This window comes from Calonectris borealis, chromosome 19 (assembly GCF_964195595.1).
Source record: "Calonectris borealis chromosome 19, bCalBor7.hap1.2, whole genome shotgun sequence".
In the NCBI taxonomy this organism is placed as follows: domain Eukaryota; kingdom Metazoa; phylum Chordata; class Aves; order Procellariiformes; family Procellariidae; genus Calonectris; species Calonectris borealis.
In genome coordinates, this window is record NC_134330.1 from 5,188,755 (window position 1) to 5,209,226 (window position 20,472).

General features: G+C 40.2%; 1 protein-coding gene across 9 annotated transcripts in view; it reads right to left on the reverse strand.

Annotated features, from left to right (window-relative positions):
• The window catches only part of SPECC1 (sperm antigen with calponin homology and coiled-coil domains 1), a 101,596-nt gene that overhangs the window by 60,858 nt on the left and 20,266 nt on the right, over positions 1-20,472 (reverse strand). For 6 of the 9 annotated variants that reach the window (XM_075168577.1, XM_075168575.1, XM_075168576.1 and 3 more), the window contains exons 2-3: positions 18,097-18,273; positions 14,963-15,098 (exon numbers count right to left, since the gene is read on the reverse strand). In XM_075168577.1, coding sequence (XP_075024678.1) covers positions 14,963-15,098; positions 18,097-18,243 — 283 coding nt within the window. In that variant the 5' untranslated portion in view covers positions 18,244-18,273. Of the gene's footprint in view, positions 1-3,996; positions 4,149-14,962; positions 15,099-18,096; positions 18,274-20,472 lie in introns of those variants that run through there. The other 3 variants (XM_075168579.1, XM_075168578.1, XM_075168584.1) reach the window with 1 other exon arrangement.

Consider the following 20,472-nt stretch of genomic DNA (forward strand, 5'->3'; position numbering starts at 1 on the left):
TGCTTGGCAGAAATGGTGTGCTGACATATAACAGAGTTAAAATGAATGGCTCCCATGTTCAGAAGAAAGGAGAAAGGAAGAGAAGCAGATGAGAGAGATTAAAGAGAGTGCCCAGAAAAGATCTGACTACACACCCCCAAAAAGAAAAACAGAAATCACAAGAAATAATGTATTTCTACAATACCCTTTATCTTGAAAGTCTCCGTATGTTTTACAAACTACATGTCCTACACTGAAGAATCCCTTCCTCAAACATAAAATGAAGCCACCCCTAGGCCAGGACAAAACAGACATAAGAAAACAGATCAATACTGGCTTAGTGTATGCACTGACATTTGACATTCTCATCCAAGCTTTGTAAGCATGTTTTACAAATAAGCACAATCCCAAAAAAAGACTAACCCTTGGATAACCCCACCCGTCACCTTGTTCCAACTAGAGAAGTTAACATTTCCCATTCAACTGCTTCTTTCGAGAAAGTTTTTGTATGCATTGAGTCGTTTTTTCCACTTCTTCCCAAAGATATTAATCATCACATCACCTGCAGATGTTTAGAGGATAAACAAAACCCCACCATCACCGTGTCAACCGATGTCAAAGAATCTTAGCACTCCCGTTCAGAAATACAGGCTGCCTCACTGTTTCCAAGGCAAACTAATGTTTGAAAGGCTTGTCTCAATAAATACTAGTGCTCTGGATAACATTGTATTCTTCCATACAACTCCCATGAAATGTTCCCACTATTTCACAGGTGCTCTGGCCTGCGTTTGTGTATACTGATGGTTCCTTTAGCTTGAGGCAGCCAGTCTCACAAGCAGAAAACTAACTTTCTACTGACAACCTGCAGCAATATTCACTATTGTTTTACATCTTTTTCTGTACTACTTTATAGGTATGTCATTTTAAAACCTCAACATGCTTTATAAATATGAATATTCAGAGCATTCAGGTATAGCAGGAAAAGTGACCACTTGCAAGTAGCAGATTTTTGGCAAACAAGTGATGCAAACTTGGGTCACACACCACAAAACAAAAGTTCTTACAAATTATTGTAAAAGTGGTTTAAAATAAGTTTTAAATTAGAAGTCAGGGAAAGCCTATAGAATCTAACATTATTACATGCAATCTCCTCAAATCCTTTTTAGACACTCGTACACTCTTAGCAAGATGTAGATTAACTTAAAAAGAGATGATATTGGCCTGTTACAGAGTCTTGTAAATCTTCTGTTCAAGGCATACCCATTAGACACCAGCAGTGGATTACTTTGCAAGAAAGACGCAACGTAGGATGTCTTCCCTTTCTCTCCACAATCCCCTCCTCAGCTAGCTACATTTCTTTCTGATTCCCCTGTATTAACCTGTTACCTTCAAACTGCTCAGCCTAGGGGCAATAATTTCCTTCCCGTTCCTCGACAGCACTTACCAGCCCACCCAGAACTTGGGGTTGTCACAGTTGTATCTTTATATCCCGAATCCTGATTGTTAGCTGTAGAGTCAGGATCACTCACATGGGGACTGTCAGACTCTGAAAGTGTTGCTTCTGGGACCTGTATTATTTTATTTAGTTTTGAAACTGAAATATATCTTTGTCATGGAACTGTAGCCTTGTTAACCAAAAGCTGTGCATCCCCATTGTCCTGTTATTCCTATTTACACTCAACAGGAAAACCTGTTAAAGTACATCGTACTCTCCTAAGTATATGAAAATAAATATTTCACTCTAGGTTATAACCTATATCATAACAGAGGCATTTAGGATCAGATTTTTAAAGATTTCAGTGTCCAGTGACACCAATAGGAGGAACAAGTGTTTTAAAAATCTGTCCCCGGTATCCCAGGATGGTGAGTTTGGGATGAAAGACTTACAGATGAACCATACAGTGTCCATAAAGTTTCCTGAAAAGAAAAGAAAAATAAAACAAGATGACCCTGAATATGCTCAGGGAAACAGGTCAAGACTTGATTGTCTGTAGTTAAAGCTGGCGCATAGATCAATAGAGAGGCCTATTCCTGGGTTTTATTTTAGTTATTCCAAAAGGACCAAACTTAGAGTACCACAGTTATTCAAGATGTAGGTATTCCTGAATGAGAGTTGAATTAAATTCACCCAAGCAGAAACAAAGCCCACGACAGATACCTCCATGTATCACATTCTAATGTGAAAAACAAATTTTTGCATCCTAGTTGTCAAAAATCAACACAAACTCTGTTTCAGATGTCTTTACATTATCCTCTGACTTCCAAAGCCAGAGCTCTCACACACAACAAGGAATATGTTGTCAGAATTTATTTTGTCAGGAATGTTCCTGAAACTTTTTTCACAATTAAACAGTTTTGAGCATGCAGTTCAGTACAAAACGCTCTGTGTTCTTCAGTCCTTTTCATACCTTACGAACAGTGAGGACATATTGAAACAAGACTTAGTACAGCCTACACTTAAAAACTGAGAAGAGTTTTAAAACTGTTTAGGTGCAACAGAAGCATAGCCCTTTCCCCTTCAACAAAAAAATAAAATAAATCGCAGGACAAGAGAAAACAAAGGATGAAAGAGATTTTCAGAACCCACAGAGAGTCTCTGCACGCTCATTTATCATCTATGTTAATAGTAATAAGCTGTTCAAATCCCACCACTGGCCCTGCAAAATCAGAGAAGTTAGCAGTGTACCTCCCCATGCCTTTATCCATCTCTCCCTTAGTTTATCATCAGTATTATTCCTCCTCAAATGACAGTAACATGTTTAGTTCCAGCAAGACTTCTATAGCTGGCAGTGGCCAGTGAAATATAGATTTCAGGGGCTGGGGTTGTAGGCAGCCATACTTTCCAGCCTAAAGTTTAACTTTCCCTTAGGGCAGCATTTCTTCTGGTGACTGCATACTGGCAGCTTTTGTGTTCTTCATTAGCCTGCTGATTAACATACTGCTAGAGAGTTCTCCACTACACCTAACTGCTGTTCCAGCACTCACTGGCAGATCTATTGTGAGAGATCCTAGAGTAGCAATGCAGCGTTGTCTGCCTCTTGCTTTTCCTCAGAATACTAGAGATCAGGTACATATGTATTTGCTTTTAAAACAATAGCTACGTATCTAATCCGAAGTTATAAGGAAACTCTGATCAAGCAATAACAACTTTAATGGAATTTTGTGAATGAAATTCCCATGGCAACAGTAAGAAACAGAGTGCCAGGAAATAAAACTGATTCCAGTTTTCTGTACATTAGAGGGTTCTAAGCTCGAACAGAAGCTAAGACATAAATAGCAGAAATCAGTGGGCCTACTGTTTTTTCCTCATTCAGCATTTGAGGAACAAGCAAAATAAATCAAAAGGCAACCAAAACAGTACTACGGCATCAGAAACAAATTACCAGCCTTTCTAGTGTACAGTATAGACATTTGGCACATAGGGAATTAGATATACCTGATACTAGCTCTTGGCTTTCTGTAAAATCTGCTTACTGATTAACATGCAAAGCACTACACTTCTGAAAGGACAATGGTGGGAAGACCTTCCACAAAGGCATCATTTTGAATTCTAAGGCCTGGAAAATCTCAGGCCTCAGGCCACGAACAATGGTAAAGGCTAACACAGCCAAGCTGCAGATCCTGACAAGTTGTACGTGCATCACTAGATAAGCTTTGTAACTTTTCAGCTGCATCATGCAGACTATGTAAAATAGTATCTGTCAGGCATTAAGGTCCCTCCCTTGTGGGCATTCTGTTCCAACCAGCAAAGGATTTCTTTCAGAAAAGCTTCCCTAAGGACGGTGCTGTGATCTCAGGTACGGAGCAGTAACAAATAGCATTTACAAGGCACAAGCTAAACAGCAGTAATTTCTCTCGCAGCCTCGAAGCCATCAGCATTAGCTGTGACAACAGCCTCTGTTTCCACTCAGTGGGACGCTGCGGTTAAACCCCCCGAGAACAAAACCCCATCCCCTGCAGTAACAGCCCCGAAAGCCGCAGGCAGCAGCCCCGGCATTTCGCACGGTCCGTACAGACCTTGGTCGTGCTCCTCCGCTCGCCCAGGCTGGTTGCCCATCTTCGGTCACTCCCCCGGCTCTTCCCCGAGCTCCTCTAGGACCCCGGCGGCCCGCTCATGCTCGGTGCCAGAGGCGGACCTGCCTCTATCTGCTTTTAACGTCTACGCTTCAGTCAACTTAAAAAGGGGAAAAAAAAAGTCAGCTCCTTCCTAGTTCCTGGCACCAGGAACAGAGCCTGCTGCTCATGCTGAAGCAGCTGTGGCTCTCCCTCCTACCTCATTACAATATTATGCACTGAAGGCCGGCCTGTGCAGTTAATTAGCTGCCTGACTGCTGGAATAAAAGGAGGGGGAGAAAGAGAGGCAGAGAAAGAGCGAGCAGCTCGCAGATAAAGAAAGAGTGACTCAACGAGCAGTGCAGGCCACCCAGGGGCAGCAGGCGCACACTGCAGGCGGTTCGAAGAAAGGCACGGATTTTAGCAAGCCCCGCCGAAGCCGGGAACCAAGCTCCACCACGGACAGGAGCTTAGCTTGGAAACTTGAGCGGGGCTTCAGTGCCCCAGCACCCACGGCTGCAGAGGGGTGAACGGCCAGAGAGCTGTTTCTAGGCCGAACGCTAGTGTTCAAATTAGTACGCTAAATTTCAAAACAAAATACTGAAATGCAGCTGAGAGTGAAGAAGGGCAGAAGGACCCTCAGAAAAGACAAGAGCGGCCAAATGCCTCCAAGCAAACACAAAATTTATTTTGCCCCGATTCACAACACCCGAAGCATGCTTACCATGGAGCAAACAGACCCTGCCCATAGATCTAAGTACACTGTTGAGTAGACATATACTTACGCATCTGCTTAAGGACAGCTCTTAACTAAGCTGTCACAAGAATTAGGGGACCAAATTTCAGAAGTGCTCAGCATCTTCTGAAAACTTAGATACCTAAAAGATGCTGAAATGGAGACTGAACTCCTCTGAAAACCTGACCATGGTTGTGATCATAAGCCCTTTCTGAAAAGTCCTATCAGATTTGTTCTGATATCCTCTGGGGCTATTCCCGGATAAGCTTGAGCATCCCCAGCTCTTCTTAGCCTCAACTGGTGCCGAGAATAGTCAGTACATTGCAGGTTCACATCTGTATTATAAAAACAGTGTACAGGATACACTGAATACTATAAAAACCTAATTATCTTCGTTGAAGTAAGGACGTGGTGTTTTACTATTTCTAAAAAACTATTACAGTGATTTCCAAAATTCCCCTCATGCTAGTTCCTCACAAGCACTGCAAAAAACACAACCAAACCTGGTAGCCACTGCTACATCTAGAAGCTGCAACCACGAATATGATCTATATGCCATATCTCTATCATCAATATTTTTGACTGTGGCTTGTACTGCAAGAGCAGCTGCATGAGGCAGGCCTACCCACAGAGACTGGCCAACAGCTGATCTTTCACAGAAAGAAATCCACTAACGGAGTCATGATGTACATGGGAAACAAGAATACTGAATGACTCTAGTAATCAGTTTCCATTACATGGATAATTAACAGAATCATCTTCTTAAAGTCTTGATTTCAACAAGAGGGTTAAAAACAAATCAGAAATAAACTAATTTGTGTCCTAGGCTCAAAACAGATTGAAAATAAAACATAGAGAAATTAATTTAACCAGTTGTGAATCCAATGTTTCAAATAAAAAATTCTGGAGATCATTTAATACGATAGAAACAGAAGTTTGCTAATATTTCAGTATAACAGGATGAGTTGTCAATCTTAAATTTTTCATTGTTCTTGCTTTGACACTTTATGGATGAAGCTAAAAGTTTTCATACAGCTGTCTATATTTGGATGACATTAAACAAAATTCCCGTCTACTTCTATTTTATGACATGCCAAGTATAAAATGCTTTGTTTAACGAATAAGCCATGTAAGTTCTATAAAAAAGGATCATTGATAGTGCATTCTTTTTCTAAAAGTCATCTTACGGTCTCAAGTCTTGTATCTTATTAAGATGGGTACTCAGCTTGCCCCTCTCAAAGGTACAGATACAAATGTCCTCCAACTGCTGTTGAAACATATCTCCAGGACAAAGAGATTTTCTTCTATTATAGACTAAAGACTGACTTCTGCTTTTCTTCAACAGGATTCACCAGAGGGATTGCATTAGCCAAGATAATCTCTTGGGTTGATAAATCCTGACACTGAGCATTTATTATTTCAACACCTGCTTTCTATTTCTGTATCACAAAAGGGAATAGTGTAACAGGGTCCCAGTACAGTATGGGGTGCAAGCCTGGAGTAGTTATAAAATATAATCACTGAAATCTGAGCACCGTAGAAGAGTCATGACTGGAAGAACCAATCTGTTGTTCTTGACAGTGGCACGAAACATAAGTCAGAACATTCTAACACTGTGATAGGGAGAACGTTGTTAGGCGAAAGGCTTCTAGTCCAAGTCCACAGTGAAAGGTAAGGTATGAATTTTAAAATACAGCTATACCCTGAGCAGAAGTCATAGATAAGACGTTACTGTTTATGGAGCTTGCAGCTCAAACTGAGGTAAAAGAAAAAGGAATAATGGCACGCATGACTTCTAGCATGGTGACTAGGTATGACAAATGCATGGCTAAATCTTTCAGCAGCTATTTATTATCTGAACATTCTACATTATTTTCCCTTCCTCCTCAGTAAAAAAGGTATAAAAATAAATGAATGAGCAATTTCATCTCTATAAAGTAGATTAGCTGGTTTCTTCCTAGACATGAAGGTTGACTATCCCTTTGCACTATCCACTTGTGGGACTGCCAATAAAACCCCACTAACACCCTTTTCTATGTAGTAAGAATGGGAATGAATTACTGAACGTGCACAATTCTTTCAACTTACTAGTCAAATGACAGGACTTATTTGCCAGGCATAACCTTTCCTCAGACCCTACTCTCACAACACAGCACATTAATTAGCATAACTTCTGAAAGTTCAAATTGTAATCCATCCTCAAAAAAAAAGCATCAAGATGCCACAGAATGATCTCAAATTTCCAGTGGCCAGATAGCTGACAGTCTCTTCAGAAGGCTAAGGTCTAAAGAAGTTACAGATGCTGAGCAGGACCTCCAGGGGCTGGACCGACTGAACTAAATTGAATGGGCCCTAAGGGTGGACACTGACTATCAATACCAGTGCTCACACTATCATGCTCTACTTCTTCCATTAATGCTAAAGATTTTATGAGCACTAAGTATATATGTAGGAGAGAAAAGAAATCTACAGAGATGTGTATATCCTGCACAGTAGTGGACCCCAAAGGATTAGAAATATAACATCTACATTGAAACCCAGAAGAAAGAGCAAATGTATTTTTAACCATGCTAAAAACAATTTTTTGTTTGTGAGGATACTTGGTGAGATCATAGTTAAGTTCATGGCACAGAACTGCAGCCTTTCAGGAACCCATCTGAGATGTAGCTGTCAATCCCTCCCCCTCTTACTTTACAGTACTAAAATCTAATGTAAGCCAAAAGCTGCTGAAAAAAAAAAAGTGAAAAAAAATTATATGAGGAATGCCAAGCCCTCTCCTGATATGCATACTTGTTAGACCAGGCCAGCTTCGCATTCCTTTCTTTCGCTCCCTCCCATTCTTTAAGTGCAAACACAATGGCACTCTGCCAAGGCATTTTGGCTGTGATACATTTAGACCTAGAGAATTTGTGTTAAGGATCATTTCTCTTCAAACCAGCTGAAGGAAAGCTGATAATTAACCTAGGGCAGGTAGTCAACACAAGGTTGTGTTGACTTTGCTGAACAACTTCACTAAAGAAGCCTGAAAAGAAATGAAAACAAACGGAGAGATCATAGATTTGTACTATTCCTGGACCATCCAAGCATGCTCCCCTTTCTGTGTAGGTATCCCTAGCAAGGCTTTGTGATCATCACAGTTTGCTTACAGCTGTAATGGATCTTCCCTATATGTGTTGGCTTGAGCCAATTAACTGTCAACAATTTAATGAGTCAAGTCATTACAGTCTTTAAGATTTAGTATTTCAGTATCCCTACCACACACTGAATCCTCTTAACTGGCTGAGGTCCCAGGGGGGTAAGCACGTGCCAACAAAGTCATTCTCAGGGGAATATACAACAGAGAAAGGGGTCTCTGTTTCACAGATTGTTTTAACAAGAAGTTGCATGGAAAATCTTAGAATGTGTTAATACAGATTCAGTGCAGTAAATGTAGGTTGCACAGTAGATTAGGACAGCAACAAAACTGGAAAAGGTACATGCTGCAGACAGTGTTGTCAGCAGAATTCTTACTTGTTTAATAATGCAAGATGACTGCAGACAACCTGTGAATGCCTCTCAAAGAAACTGTTATCCTTAACAGGATCAGGTACCAGAAATCCCAACAGACAGTCACTAAAATGCATTGCTCTCACTCCAATCCCGTTTATGGAAGAAGGTTCATACAATACAGCCAACAACAGAAGAAAAGAGTAATTATGTCAGTCAACCTTCAAATGCCACCTTCAGAACAAGAAGAGAGCATCCAACAATAGATCTCTCTAGTTCAAGGAACCACGGGACTGAGATCTCGAGCCAACAGATATCAGAGTTTAATGATGAGACCACTGCTATTTTTTCACTAAAGAACTAGTAAGCTCCTTCTGCGCTACTGGAATAAGTGCCTTTTCTGATTAAAAGATCCTACCAGAGTAACATATTTATCAAAGGGGAAGAAGAATCCTGAAGAACAGTCATGTGAAGCAGTGCCCATGCCAAGCCATTCTAAGATGTAGAACTGTCCATGGGTTACAGAAAGAAAGAGCCAAAGAAGAACGTGAAAATTTAACATGGCAACAAACACCATACAGGAACTTTTTCAGCAAAGGCATCAGAAGTGAATATATGCATTTGGGTATGCAGGCTATCGCAAGAAGGAAAAAAAAAAAAAATCAATGTAATAAGAAATAAGAGAAACTTGACAAGTAGCTGCTGTAAACTGAATCTAGAATGCCAAATTTGATCTACCTCAATTCTTGAGCTTTCACTTTAGAGGTTAGTGGGTGAAATATTCTAAAATGGTGCTGAAACTTAATCTGATTACTTGATACCTGGGGAAATGACAGATAGAGAAAATATTTTGCTAAGTAATGTCAGAAAGTTTAAGATTCAGATCCACGTTTGCACTAATATGTTACAAACAACCACGCAGATATGTATAAGTGCGTGCAGATGTCAAAATGCATATCCAGCTACATGTAGAGCTATAGATGTAAATGTAAACATATATTTCCACATTGTTTTGCATGTTAAATTCCTGCAGCACTTCTTGCCTATTTGAATGACATATTGACAAAGTAATTTTTTTGAGTCTTCCTTTCCTTTTTATATCAGCTTTGGAGCTAGAATCTCTTTCTTGATAAGAAAGAGTAATTATGTGAAAGCTGTGTCTTGTACACGGAAAGGGTAGCAAAACGCAACTTTCCAGATGAAGTTTTAAAGCATATTTATTGTTCCTGGGGAAACCCCAGATGAGATCAGTCATTTGGTTTCTAGTGAAGTCTAATCGGTGCGTTCTGTTCCACAACACCATTAGTGTCTCTCACACTTGTCTATCTTTCACAAGAAAAATGAGACAGTAACAAGACTGAATGCAAAGTGCAACCTTTCTACAAACCTACAGTAGTCCTTTGATGTGACAGATCACAAAAAGCAGGGCCTGTCAAAAACTGATGTATGGGAGAGTAAAAGGACCCCAAGGTCAACAGAGAGCTGTCCTTCAAAAGAAATCACTTTCCTTTTTCCTGTTCTAATTGGGGTGCATTAGCATCTTATGAAGAATTAAACTGTCAATTAGATTTTTTTCAAGGATTTTTTTTTTAAAGAAAGCTTTTATTAAGAAAAATGCTTTTCTTGAATTTTCTGACCATATAGAGAAGGCTTCTGGTCTGGATTAGCTTCACATTAACCTAACTGGTTACCCCACATCAGAAAGTGACAAACACTTACCACGCAGAGAAGTTAGCAGAAAGACAGACAGTAAATTTGATAGATTCCATACATTACTCTCAAATAGGAATCTTGAAGTAACAATTCTATAAACGTGTAGGAAGCTCTGAAATCTGTAGTCTGCCACATTTTCAATTTTGATGGGAAAAAAGCATATCTAATGAGCGATATGTGCAATAAAACCATACACTAGTCTCCCCTCTAAAATCATCCACAGTTGAACTTGTTCAAGTTTCACAAGTGACACTCATGCTTTCCCAGCACTAACACTAACATATTGGTAGTGGGCAGTTAGCCTCATTTAGTTAAAGACTCTCTTTTCTGAATATCATCACTATCAACACAGGAAAGCTACAAGCAATTATGTTTTAGAGGGAAATCAAGATTTTTCTTTTTACATAAACTACATGGCAAACAACCAGTGATGGACAAAAGGACTAATGGGATGTGCTGTACTAGAACTAGGAAGGAATTGAAAATATACAGGTATCATATTTAGTCATTGGGATGTTAACTCTGACTATTGGGCAGGAATGTGAGTGACAATTCACAGAAAAACTCATCAAAACAGGCCCTCCTTATTGGAGCTGAACATCGTTCAAACCAAACTATTCCACAACAGAATATAATCTTCAGGTCCTTCTCTAGCCTTCACTGATTACACTAAATTTCTTGGTATTTTTGACTATTTAATTTACTGGGCTTATTACAATAGCATGTTTTGTACAGCTTCATTTCTAATGCTGGCAATGTTCCATTCTGGGACCAGTAGCTGTTGTCCAGGTAACGTGCAGTTCAGAATCTCGATGCTAGATGCCTAGGAGATAACTGAAACTCTTCGTATCTTTGAGTTTGCCCCCTCTATACTTCTGTATTGGCACTGTCTCCAAGCATTGATGTTAATCAGCTCAGCAGGCATGCACAGAAAGCAACACTCTTTTCTTGTTGCTTTGGCTGAAAATGCATGCCAATTAATGATTTTCCCATTTCATGCATAAAAATAAATGACTGTTTCTGACGGAGCACGGGATGACACAGTAGGCTATCCCTCACATTCCTGCTGGCATCTTGGCTTCTCCCGGCCTTCATAGATATAACACATCTTACTATCATTGCGAGAAGGTGTAGTACCTGTCTTCTAACGTGGTTTGAGCTTTAGAGAGATCCAGAGCTTGGCAGTAAAATATCCAGGATCTCTATAAATAGTAAGTTAGGTGATAACAACATTGTTATTGACAGTTTCTACTATTTCTAAGGCAAATTCAATAGGTCTATAGATTTAGACCTGACTTAGGAATAAAGAAATAAGCTGATGAAGCAGCGTGAGAAAACAAGTACAGCTATCTGTTACTTACATTTCAAGGATAACTGATACTTCATATTGGAGCTGGCAGAGCTTGATATAAAAAGCAATATATTTGCAAGAAATGGGGATGCCTGAAGTATTCTGAATGCTTTCAGATTATGTGCTCACCGCCCAGCACAGTCACACATCCTGGCTGTACCTCTTTTCCAATGTCCAGCATAAGACTTTTTTTGGTTCCTGTTGAACCTGTCAGATAACAGCTGCTGGCACTGAAATAACAGCAAGGAAGCACATGAACATGATTAAACTAGACAGCCTTGAGAAAAATTTTCAGGAAGTGCTTGAATTGGAAGTTTGTAGGGAGTGAGTGACAGAACTGAGAGCAAGGATTTGGAATGACTTCTCGGATCCATTGAGCAAGTAATTTCTCCTGTCCGAACTCCAAATTTTCTATTTGCATACCAGTACTACCATGCAATGCTCTTCATGAGAAGTATATGATCACGTAAAAAGCTTTGAAATTCTCTGTGAAATAGCAGTATTTAAGGTTATTTGGCTTGCAAACCTCAAAGGATTGGAATCTGAAAGATCACTGATTTCGTATAATCCTGAACCTTAAGGAGAAGAGAGTCCTAGTTTCTCATGAAGATATAAATTTCTCTAAAGATTTTAAAATAATTTATTTACTTTATGGCTTCATAGATTGGATGGCTTCACAAGTGCATGCATTAAAATAAACATTTTTCAAGATTAGTGAGTGACCTCATCCTCCTGTTTTGCAGTTTTTCCAGCTCTTTTTCATCTACTGAAACATTAAAAGCAATGCAAGGGCTCTGTAAGTTTGATTTTAGCATAAAACCAAATTGCTACTTCAGGTCAGTACATTTAAAGACATAACACTGTGGATAAGGAAGCTGAATCCAAGACATTTATTTCTCCCTGCATGTCATTTCCCATTACTTGGGATTTCAAAACTGCCAAGCAGTTACAAAGCCAAACATCACAGTACAGAACTTCCAGCCAAAATCCATCTCCAGTTCCACTTGCTCAACTCCACTTGCCAAGAATGGAGACATGAGATTGGCCTCATCTCCCTTTAAGTTGCTTATGATTTACGGAGTTAGCTTCCAACAAGGCAGACAAGGGTAGTTATGTCAGCAAAATGCTAGAATGAATAACTTAAACTCCACCAAGGGCAGCATAAAACAAGCCTATTTAAACAAGCAATCTTGATGTCAATTATTTATTATCTGCAGCATTTGGAACACGTGCTATTGCTCAAGGTCAACACACAAACGTTGGACAGTCACACCCAAAGAAGCAAGAAACCTAAGCTTTTTTTTATTTCCATACCTTGTTTATTTTAATTTCTCTTACACAATACCATAATACCAATGCCACAGTACCACCAGAGTGTAGCGGGAACTAATACAGTATCATTTCAGTAAAACAATCAAATTGCTCACTTGAAAAACAGACAAAGAAAGCCCAATCTAAAAAGCACAAACAAGGGCCAGGGGAAGACATGATGTCTGCAGTTAAGACATGAAAGGAAAACACAGAACTGATGAAGGCAAAGAAGCCAAAGAAAGTGGTTTCAGAACAAAATTTCAAGATTTACACAGTTGGCTATGTACACAAACATCTGCATTTCCCAGCTACAGGAACGTTCTTACTTGGATTAGCTCCACAGTCAGTTAGCACTGCAGCATAGTCTTGATCACAATCAGAGACTATTTGGGATGCCATTTCAATAAAATATAGCAGCTGAAACAATGTTCTTTCCTTTTCTACTTAATGTTCCCAGGAACATGTTGTGCCCTCTGTCATATCTAATTTTTAATTTTCCTCTTAGCAACAATATACTGTGTTATAATATAGCTATTGGTATTTTTTCATAGTAAATGTAGCATTCAGCTTTGTAACCTTGCTCACTAATATCTAGCACCTTTCAGTGGCCATGATAGCGACACATATTCTCAGAATATAGCTAGATTTCCAAGCACCCTTTTGGACTATGGAACCACTGTGAAAATTAAGATATGTAAGATACAGGTCTTTTTGTATACATACCTGTTGACAGCCCCTATAAGACCTGGGACAGTTCTCTCTAGGTTAAAAGCAATTTTAGAGGGGTAGCACATACACTCTTAGTGTTTATCTACACAATATACGTAGGTCCACACTTGGGCTACGTATTAGTGCTTGTTGCCCAGCACTAATATTCCCACTTATACTTCTACAAATGCTGATACAAAGCGATATATGAGGTCAGATCTGATGATGTAATTTGAATTGGCAAAACAATACCCAGATGTAACTTGATCTCCATAAACCATTTTACCCTTTGTATTTGAAGTAGTCATCATCATAAATCTTATCCCTCCCCCAATCCCAGTTATTATACATGCATGCAGAAGGGGGCTCTCTATTCCAGTGCTAGTATTTTTGTATCTGACATATGTATTCCATTCTGGACTCCCTGCAGTGCTGTTTCCCTGGCTGCATTCCCAGGATCCTATGCTGTATTATCCGCACAGGTTTTCTTCTCCTCTCATTACTCCTCCCATGCATCTTTTGCCAGCACCGTGCCTCTTTATTGGCTGGTGAATCTCAAATGCCTTTGGATAAGACTAGTTGCTATTAAATTTGCGGATTTACACACCGATTAACTGCAGAACAGGATCCGCCTTTGGGTTACTACTAAGCATTTATGCTGTTACAAGATGCATCATTTTCTTTTGGGGGTGGGGGGAAGGATATAAAGATTTTCATTTATTTATTTATTTCAGAAATCCCTTTCTGGTTAGTAACGTTGTTCTGTTACACAGCCAAACCCTGCAGAGGCTGTGACAAATAGGGAGGTCACGGTCAAATTTAATAAGATCTCACATTCCCTTGGAAATGCCACCAGGGAGCAGACAAAAGCAAGCGTTTGCTGAGCTCCTGGGGGAAAGCAGAACGTTTGCACAGAAGCCCTTGATATGCAGATGGTGTCGCTGCCTTTACAAACGGGCTTACATTTGAAACCAATGGGAACAAGCCGATGGGGCTAACGCTGAGGGAGAAGGCATGCCACAGCTTAGCTTAGGAGCACCAGCTGTACATGAGGATGCTAGCGCTGGCTCTTTGTTCTCGCGTCTCCGCTGTGTCCCAGGAATAGCAGGGTAACCGCTCTGCCCATTCAGTAGAGGGAGAAGAGAGAACGCTATTGATATATGGTGAAAATTTAAAAAAGAAGGCTTTCAAACTGATCCATCGCTCTGCCGGAGAGTGGGCTGTGTACCGCTAACGCCCGCCCTGCGGTACAGCCCCGCGGCGGCCGCAGCCCCGCGCAGGCCGGGCCGGGCCCGGGCCGCCGGCGCCACCGCGTGGCCGCTCGGGGCGCGGCCGGGCCGGGCCGCACAGCCCAGGCCGGCGGGGCTCACCCGCTGGCGGCTCCTGGAAACCCCCAGCTCCTCCCTTTACTTCACATTACCGACTCGTGGGCGTAGGACGCAGTGAAAGGCCAGTCTGCAAGACACAGTATGTCTCGTCCTATATGCTGAACATTACAGCAAGTAAGTCATAGCGGTGCTACAAGGGGGGGATAAGGAAAACTCAGCCAGGACCTTGGTAAACCAAGCGACACTCACAGCACATTTCATATAAAGTAGACTGTCTTCCAGAATCTTTGTATCTACCTGTGCTGGGCTTCAGTCGACTCTCAGCAAGCTCAGAAATCGCTCCTGTTGTAATGGTCTTCTTCAGTCTAGAGACTCCAGAAGCTGCTGCCACCCCTGGTTTTGTCAGCATGTCATCGCTGCTTGCCCTCTTCAGCTGCAACACAGAGATTTTGTGAGCAACCAGAAGATTAAGACCTTGAATATTCCCATCAAGTAGTTAAAAATGCAAGGTTCTTGGGAGAAAAGGAACATTTCCACAAAGTAACCCAACAGGAATATTGCTTTAACCGTACTAAATCTTTTATTAATTTTTGTGTTTGTATCGCATCCTAGATATTTGTGAAGTGGGTTAAGACAAAATACTATTTCAACAGTGAAGAATGAAAATGGGAAAGACCATTCAAATCAGCAAATAATTGAAAGGCAGGGAGAAAATAGTTTACAGGAATAGACTACTGGCAACTCTGGCTTCTCAGTTCTTGCTCTGAACAGCAGTCATCATATTTCCTCGCTGGTTTACATTTAGTCAGGTATTTGGGCCTGTGCAGGTAAGTGCTAGTTGCAGAGCCTGACACACCGAGTAGGTCAAAGCAGCAAATAACTGGCCTTAATCTGTCTGTCAAAAAAAAAAAATCCTAAAAGGATCTGCTGCTTCTTGTCTCTCCACTCAGGATCACTCAGTTTTGCCCCAATGGTGACCTTAGATCCTCTGAAGAGACTTCTGAGCTGTTCCAATAGCAAGCAACTGCCAGTTTCTTCTTGTGTTTGTCAAACAGGAGTCACCAAACTTTGTGGCTTCATAAACTAGGTTATCTGACATAAACAAAGAACATGCTGGAGACCAAGCCAAAATCTGAAAATCATTTAGCCGAGAAGTTCAGGCTGCTGCCATAAAACGCAAGAGCAGCCAGTGCAAGGTCTAATGCAATTACCAGTTGGAAATCCCTTATCTTAAACATGATATGATTTCAGCTATTTGCCCTCCTTGCTTATTGAAAAGCAGTGAGCAAAGATGTCCAATGATCTCATGGCAGGACCTAATACTAGTTGTCTTACTAGGGACTGTAGGACTCAGTAGAAGAGAAACTGTAAAGTCCGTTCACAACAAAGCATTTTGTTCATGAGACCACGAAGGAAATAATTCGCAGCAAAGAAATGCGCTGGTTTTCAGAACAGACAAGCTGCAGAATTCTAGAGATTAATACTGATATGTTTCATAAGCTTGGAAGAAGGTAAACTATTTGCTTTACAGAGTATTTTACAGTATGTGGGTTTTTTTTTAAAATTAGCGGGTATCACTATAATTTACTTAGCTTTATTGTACATGAGAAAGCAAGGGAGCCTCATTGCTGTGCGGACTTTTTTGGGAGGGGGATCTCTGGTAAAGCAAGTCTACTCAAGAAATCCATGCAATTCAAGCACAATGATCTTAAGATTCAAGGAGAAACACTGAAATTATGTTGCTTCAACAAGCAGAAGTAGCAATTTATCTCAGAACATTGGTCAGCTGCTTTCCCATTTGTGTGCCTCTGTAACAGCCGTGCACCTCTAGTAACAACCTCTAGTTAATTTCAGGAAAAATACTTTAAGCATTTTAAAAGACCAAAGCTCTGGAGAGTCTTCCTAGAGCAGTATTTTTTCTATCCTTTTCAGTTTGTGGACACCTAAACTGTTTTCACAAATCAAAATCCACTTCCTTTGAAGTTGTCCAGTGATACCCAGGGGGGTCCATGAACCACAAGCTGAAAACCACTGCTCGGGTTTAATGAAAAGAGAGCACACAACAAGCAGTTTCTCTATTTAGCGGTTCCTGAATGTAAAATCTTTAAGCAAAATGAAGTCTCTCAGCTCCAATTCTTCCTGCCTTTCATCTCTTCCTCTGACTCAGAGTCTGTGGTTTCCTGGACCCTGTGAGCATGTAAGTTCCAATAGCTGAAGTGTTGATCTGCGCCAGGATACCAAAGAGCTAACGTTTTGCCTTCTGGCAGAGGTTTTGTCAGTTCACTCTAGGAGCTGAATGGAACAATCCAACTTTCTGACCTTTACAGACTTCTGCAGTCTCTCTAAAGTAATTTCTTCAGTGTGCCCTCTTCTACAGCAGCAACTATGGTGCCTTTTTCTACCCCGTTTCGTCAAGGAAAACACTTTGATGATCTTGCATTTGCAGATGAACAACAATTTGAAGATATTAGCTATAATTGGGGAAAAAACCCACTACATTTAACACCATATACAAATTAATCATATCAGATTTCCTGATTAGTCTCTTCAATAGCACTCCTTCAGAGATGCTTGCCTCAGTCATACAGCAAATGCTCCAATGATGAACATAACCTGCCCGGAGCACTACATTGAAATATCCTATTGATAAGATGCTCAGAGCATCTAGAAGTTTACAAAGCAAGTTAAGTAAACTAATCCTTCACTCAAGAAGCTGTGACAATTAATGAAGTTTAGATCTCCTCTTGATTAAAATGCTGTACTATGTTATGTGTTGTTTACTAAACTTTACTATTGGAAACAGTTATATCAGGAAGCCATGGTCTATTTTCGTCACTGGTATCTTGGTCTGTATTGGACGACAAGGTTATTTTTGTTTGCTGGCTGCAAGGGTACAGATGCAGCAACATTTCAGGTGTATTACTCCATTTTCTTAAAAACACTATTTTGACAGAAGTTTCTGCTATTTTTGAAATATAGCTGTATAGAAAGACAGGATTCATAAATGCTTTTGTTCCACTGCAAGTAACATCTTTTGTTAATTCATTTCACCTCAAAAGGAGAGACACAGATTTTCAGGAATTCTGGAAATCCATTAATAAATCTCTTTCAATTTCTTTATGTGTGTAACAATCAGTTGAACTAAGAATTTGCCACTTATTTTATTCCTTCTTCGAAGTTAAGGCAATTCCCTCACACAGATAGTGTAAGAGAACCCTCATACCTTCTACAGACACAGTGTCTCCCCCATCACATGCAAAATATTTTCAGAAATGTACAGTCTAATATACAATACAATTATAATCTCCCCATGCTTAATACAGCGGTCAAGCCCACCCCAAGTCTCAGGGTGTAGTAATGTTCCAGGACTAAACCAAAGCTTTAACCTGGAACAAGGCTATAATGCTTGCACAGTCCCTAATGGTTAGTACCTTGCTGAGCCGAGATTCAAAAGCAAGTGATGTCGAGGACTTTGATGTCTTCATTCCTGTTGAGCTGGTAGAAAGCAATTTTCCTCTGTCAACCCCATGACTCCCTTGCTTTGCCGTTGCACTCCAAGGCCTGGCAGTACTCTTCATTTTCTTCCCAAATAACTCAGCCTACAGACCCTAAAAAAAAAAATACATATAAGTATACACGCACAAAAAAATATAAACTGTCTTTATATCATCTGAAAAAGAACAGCAGAGATATGTGGCATCAGTTTAAAGGGCTGAAAAAGCCATGCTAGACTTTATTCCCTCTCTTATACACATCAAAACTCAGCCTAGAGAATCCCTCAGCCACTTACATTTTTCATACTGACTGGTAACATGAAACACCACAGAAGGAACACGGACTTTTGTTGGGACCGTGTAAGTGAGAGACCTCTATCAACCACAGCAGAACATCTGCAAATTATGAAGCACAATGAAAGAGTAACTGAGAAAACTGAAGTCCACAGCAATTGAAGACAACCTTGGGATAAAAAGAAAACTACTTCTTACTGTTAGATCCAGCATCTTCAACTGAAATAATACTTTTTAAAAGTCACACGAGAATCAAGTTCCCTCAGCTGTACGGAAAATATGATATCTTTAACTTATCAGAATCTTCTAGAGAAGCAGCAGTTGATGTTGCCACGGTGATAAAAAGATGTTTCACAATACCAAGATTTACAAAACATGATGAAAAAAATCAACTTCCTTGATAAAACTTCCAAACAAAAACCCAGATCCACTATTCCTCAGAGATAAGCTTATGCAAGAGAGAAGTCCTGCCAGAAATCAGCAAATAGACATGAATTCCTTTTTTTGGATACAGCTGAATAAATTTAATCTGACAGCAAGAACAACTAGTCTGTTTCTCTCGGTAGGTAGATGGCTGCCAATTAAACAGCTAGCTCATCTCTTGTAGATCTAAAGCCATAAATTTTCACCAGCCATTGCCCAATCCAAACCAGGAGCAGAATAACATAATTAGTTGGATTTTCTTAAAAAAAAAGTTCTACCAGTCTGAGTTGGGAGTGGGAGGTATGGGAAATTGCCTGGTATCTCTTCCCCTCCCCCACTTCAGTATGAGCAACATTTTTCTTCTGCAGCTTCATTTTCTAAAATAGACACAGGATGTAGCTGTGTATCAGTCTTGTGTGGGCAGGGGCTAACTTGCTTTTTGTCTGTTAAACAGGTAACCAAAAGATCTACAGAGATGAGCCTAGCGTCTCAGCTAGGGGAATGCGCTTGCAGTAAGCGCACACTGTTTATCACACAGGAGTCCAGCTGGGACGGCGTGAACTTGGACAGCAACCCTTTGACAAAGATGCCGAAACAATTTATTCCTGGCTGAATCAGCAGAAGGGATTAGGTGACATTTTATGTCTCATAATTTGCTTTATACTTTATTTCACATTCACAAATAAGAACACTCACTGAACTCATGGGAAACAAATCTGTTTGGGGCCAAATCGTATTTGACACTGACAGCACCTTCCAGGTGCCACGATGGTCTATTTAAGGAGTGTTTTGCTGCACAGAGGCAGAAGGAAATGTCAAGCACTCTGCTGCTGTCTTACGGCGAACAAAGCTAGCAAGTGATGTTTCCTCTATTTATCCTTGGTCCCTCTTGCAGGGAGGGCTGTCTACTTTCTCCACAGCTCTAACCTGTCAGCTCCTGAATAAAGGAATAAAAAAGTTAGTAGTTATTATTACTAAGTATAGTCATTACTCCATTAAAATTCTTAACACATACAGTGTGGAGCCATCAACGGATCTCATTAGCAGAGAAAGCAGCGTAGTCTTTGTTGATGATTATGCCGATCACTTGGCTCCTTTTTTAAAGCACTGACAGATACGTAAGCTATATTACAATAGATAATAATGCTTAGCATTCCCACAGTTCACGATCTACCTTAGCAAGCTTTGCTGCTTTACATTATTTAATAAACTATTTTTTAATGGGCATACCATTCACTGTATTTATATGGGTGAACAAGCAACTACACATGCAAACTATCTTCCTGATTAGATCTCCAAATTATGCAGATTTTGGTTTTTGTAGACCCAGTGGTTGCACATGCATTTTGCTTTATTATACCCTCTGGATTTCTTCATAATTGTATCTCATACTTTCCTGCCTTAAGCTGTACAGATGCTTTCTTGATATCCTAAAGAATTTAATTTTGAGTCATCCATAGCATTTTAAAGTTGCAGTGGAGTGATATGCTCATTAGACCATGATGTTAGAAGTAAAAGGACGAAGTACTTAAAAAAAAAAAACACACAACAAAAAAAACACAACTCATGAAATCTAGCCAGTAGCCTGAGACAAAC